We start from the raw sequence: 1820 nt of genomic DNA, 5'->3' as shown, positions 1-1820 counted from the left end.
CAATAACGTGTGCTATGAAGCTGATCAGAATTGATGTGGTTGTTTTTGTTGTTGTTGTGTGTCTCTTTAAGACAATCGTTTTTGACCTTTAACCTTAAAACACTGTTTACACCCATCATCAGCTCATAAAGCTATTATTACTGATCCCTCTCTCACACACACACACACACACACACACACACACACACACACACACACACACACAAAGTTATATATGGCAGGCTTTAGGACCCTGCTCTTGGTCTCTCTTTGGTCCACTACCCGCTGCTGTTTACCACAGAGAGAGTCTGACCGAGCAGCGAGTCCGAGCCGGAGTCCCGTCACTCTCTCTCTCTCTCTCTCTCTCTCTCTCTCTCTCACACACACACACACACACACACACACACTCACACACACACACACACACACACACACACACCCACACACACTCTCTGAACATCGCAGGTCTGCCTACAGGGGTGCGTGGTGGAAATTTCAGTCTGCTATAAATCTGCTCGAGACGGCCGCTGCTGTCCGACTGCACGCGCACAGCCGAGCCGAGCCGAGCCGCGACAGATGGGGTGAGGAGGAAAAGTTGTGTGAGGAAGACTCAGATCTGTTTCTGGCTGAGGAAGAGTTTTTCCCAAAGGGGTCTGTGCGGAGTTTTTACGGATCTGGATCAGTCCACACCGAGTCCTCCAGGACACGGACTAAATTTTCTTTACCGGTCTCAGACCAGTTTGGAAGAATAAAAACATGGACCTTCATCAGGACGCTGAACCGTGACAGATCGAGCCGGGCTGTGTGTCCGTGGGGGAGCTGGTTTCACACCGTCCGCCTGTGGTAGACCCGCACCCGAGATCGGACACCGGGTTTGTGTGAGACTCGTACTTTGATGGATTTTCAGGTTAACCCGTCAGGGACCCAAGGACCCGAACCAAAGGATTTGTGGGGCCGCTTGGCTCGTGCGCGTAAATGCTCCCCACTCTGAGTTTTGCGCAGAAACGCTCCTTGAGCTCTTCACGGTAAATCGAAATCAGAATTGATTCTCTGGTTTTTCCTCACCTCAGGAGCAGAAGATGAACCCGTGCGTCCTCTCTCTCCTCCTCGCGCTGGACCTGGCCGCGTTGGCGCTCAGTCTATCCACGTGCAGCACGCTGGATATGGAGCAGTTTAGGAAGAAGCGGATCGAGGCGATCCGAGGTCAGATCCTGAGCAAGCTGAAGCTCAGCAGCCCCCCACAGGACTACCCGGAGCCCGAGGAGGTATCCCGGGACGTCGTGGCCATCTACAACAGCACGCGGGACCTCCTGCAAGAGAAGGCAAACGAGCGCGCGGCGACTTGCGAGCGGCAGCGCAGCGAGGAGGAGTATTACGCCAAGGAGGTGCACAAGGTGGACATGCTGCCATTCTGCTCTACAGAGAGTAAGTGTGTGTGTGTGCGTGTGTGCGCGCGCGTGCGTGCGTGCATGTGTGTGCCTCTTCAGTTTGACCATCAGCTGGTCTTCCCGGTTGACCTTTTGACCTTTACGATCACACTTAGGGGTCACACGGGTCTGGTTATTAACCCTATAAATCATCTCTGGGCTTCCTTGAGTTTGTTGTTCACACGATGGAGTCAGTGTTGGCACCAAACGACCAATCACAGACATCATCTCATGCTGTCGTCTCTGATTTTAGAGAAATATAAAGAAGTGAAATATAAAGTCCAAATGAAATCACTATTTACAAAACTCATCAGGAAACTGACAGAAAACAAACAATTGAAGAGTTGATGGATATAATCTCTTTTTCTCATAATTATTACATGATAGATCTGCCTCCTTTAACTACTGTACTAT

General features: G+C 50.9%; 1 protein-coding gene across 2 annotated transcripts in view; it reads left to right on the top strand.

Moving 5' to 3' along the window:
• The first annotated feature begins 302 nt into the window (after positions 1-302).
• tgfb2 (transforming growth factor, beta 2) overlaps positions 303-1820 on the top strand; it is a 34508-nt gene continuing 32990 nt past the window's right edge. For both annotated transcript variants that reach the window (XR_013779174.1, XM_079344910.1), the window contains exon 1: positions 303-1404. Coding sequence is in view for 1 of the 2 variants with exons in the window: in XM_079344910.1 (XP_079201036.1) it covers positions 1059-1404 (346 nt within the window). In the remaining variant the exon portion in view is untranslated. The remainder of the gene's footprint in view (positions 1405-1820) is intronic.

This window comes from Symphodus melops (assembly GCF_947650265.1).
Source record: "Symphodus melops genome assembly, chromosome: 5".
Taxonomy (NCBI): Eukaryota; Metazoa; Chordata; class Actinopteri; order Labriformes; family Labridae; genus Symphodus; species Symphodus melops.
The sequence above is the reverse complement of the archived record's forward strand: the minus strand, read 5'-3'. Positions and strand labels throughout refer to the sequence as shown.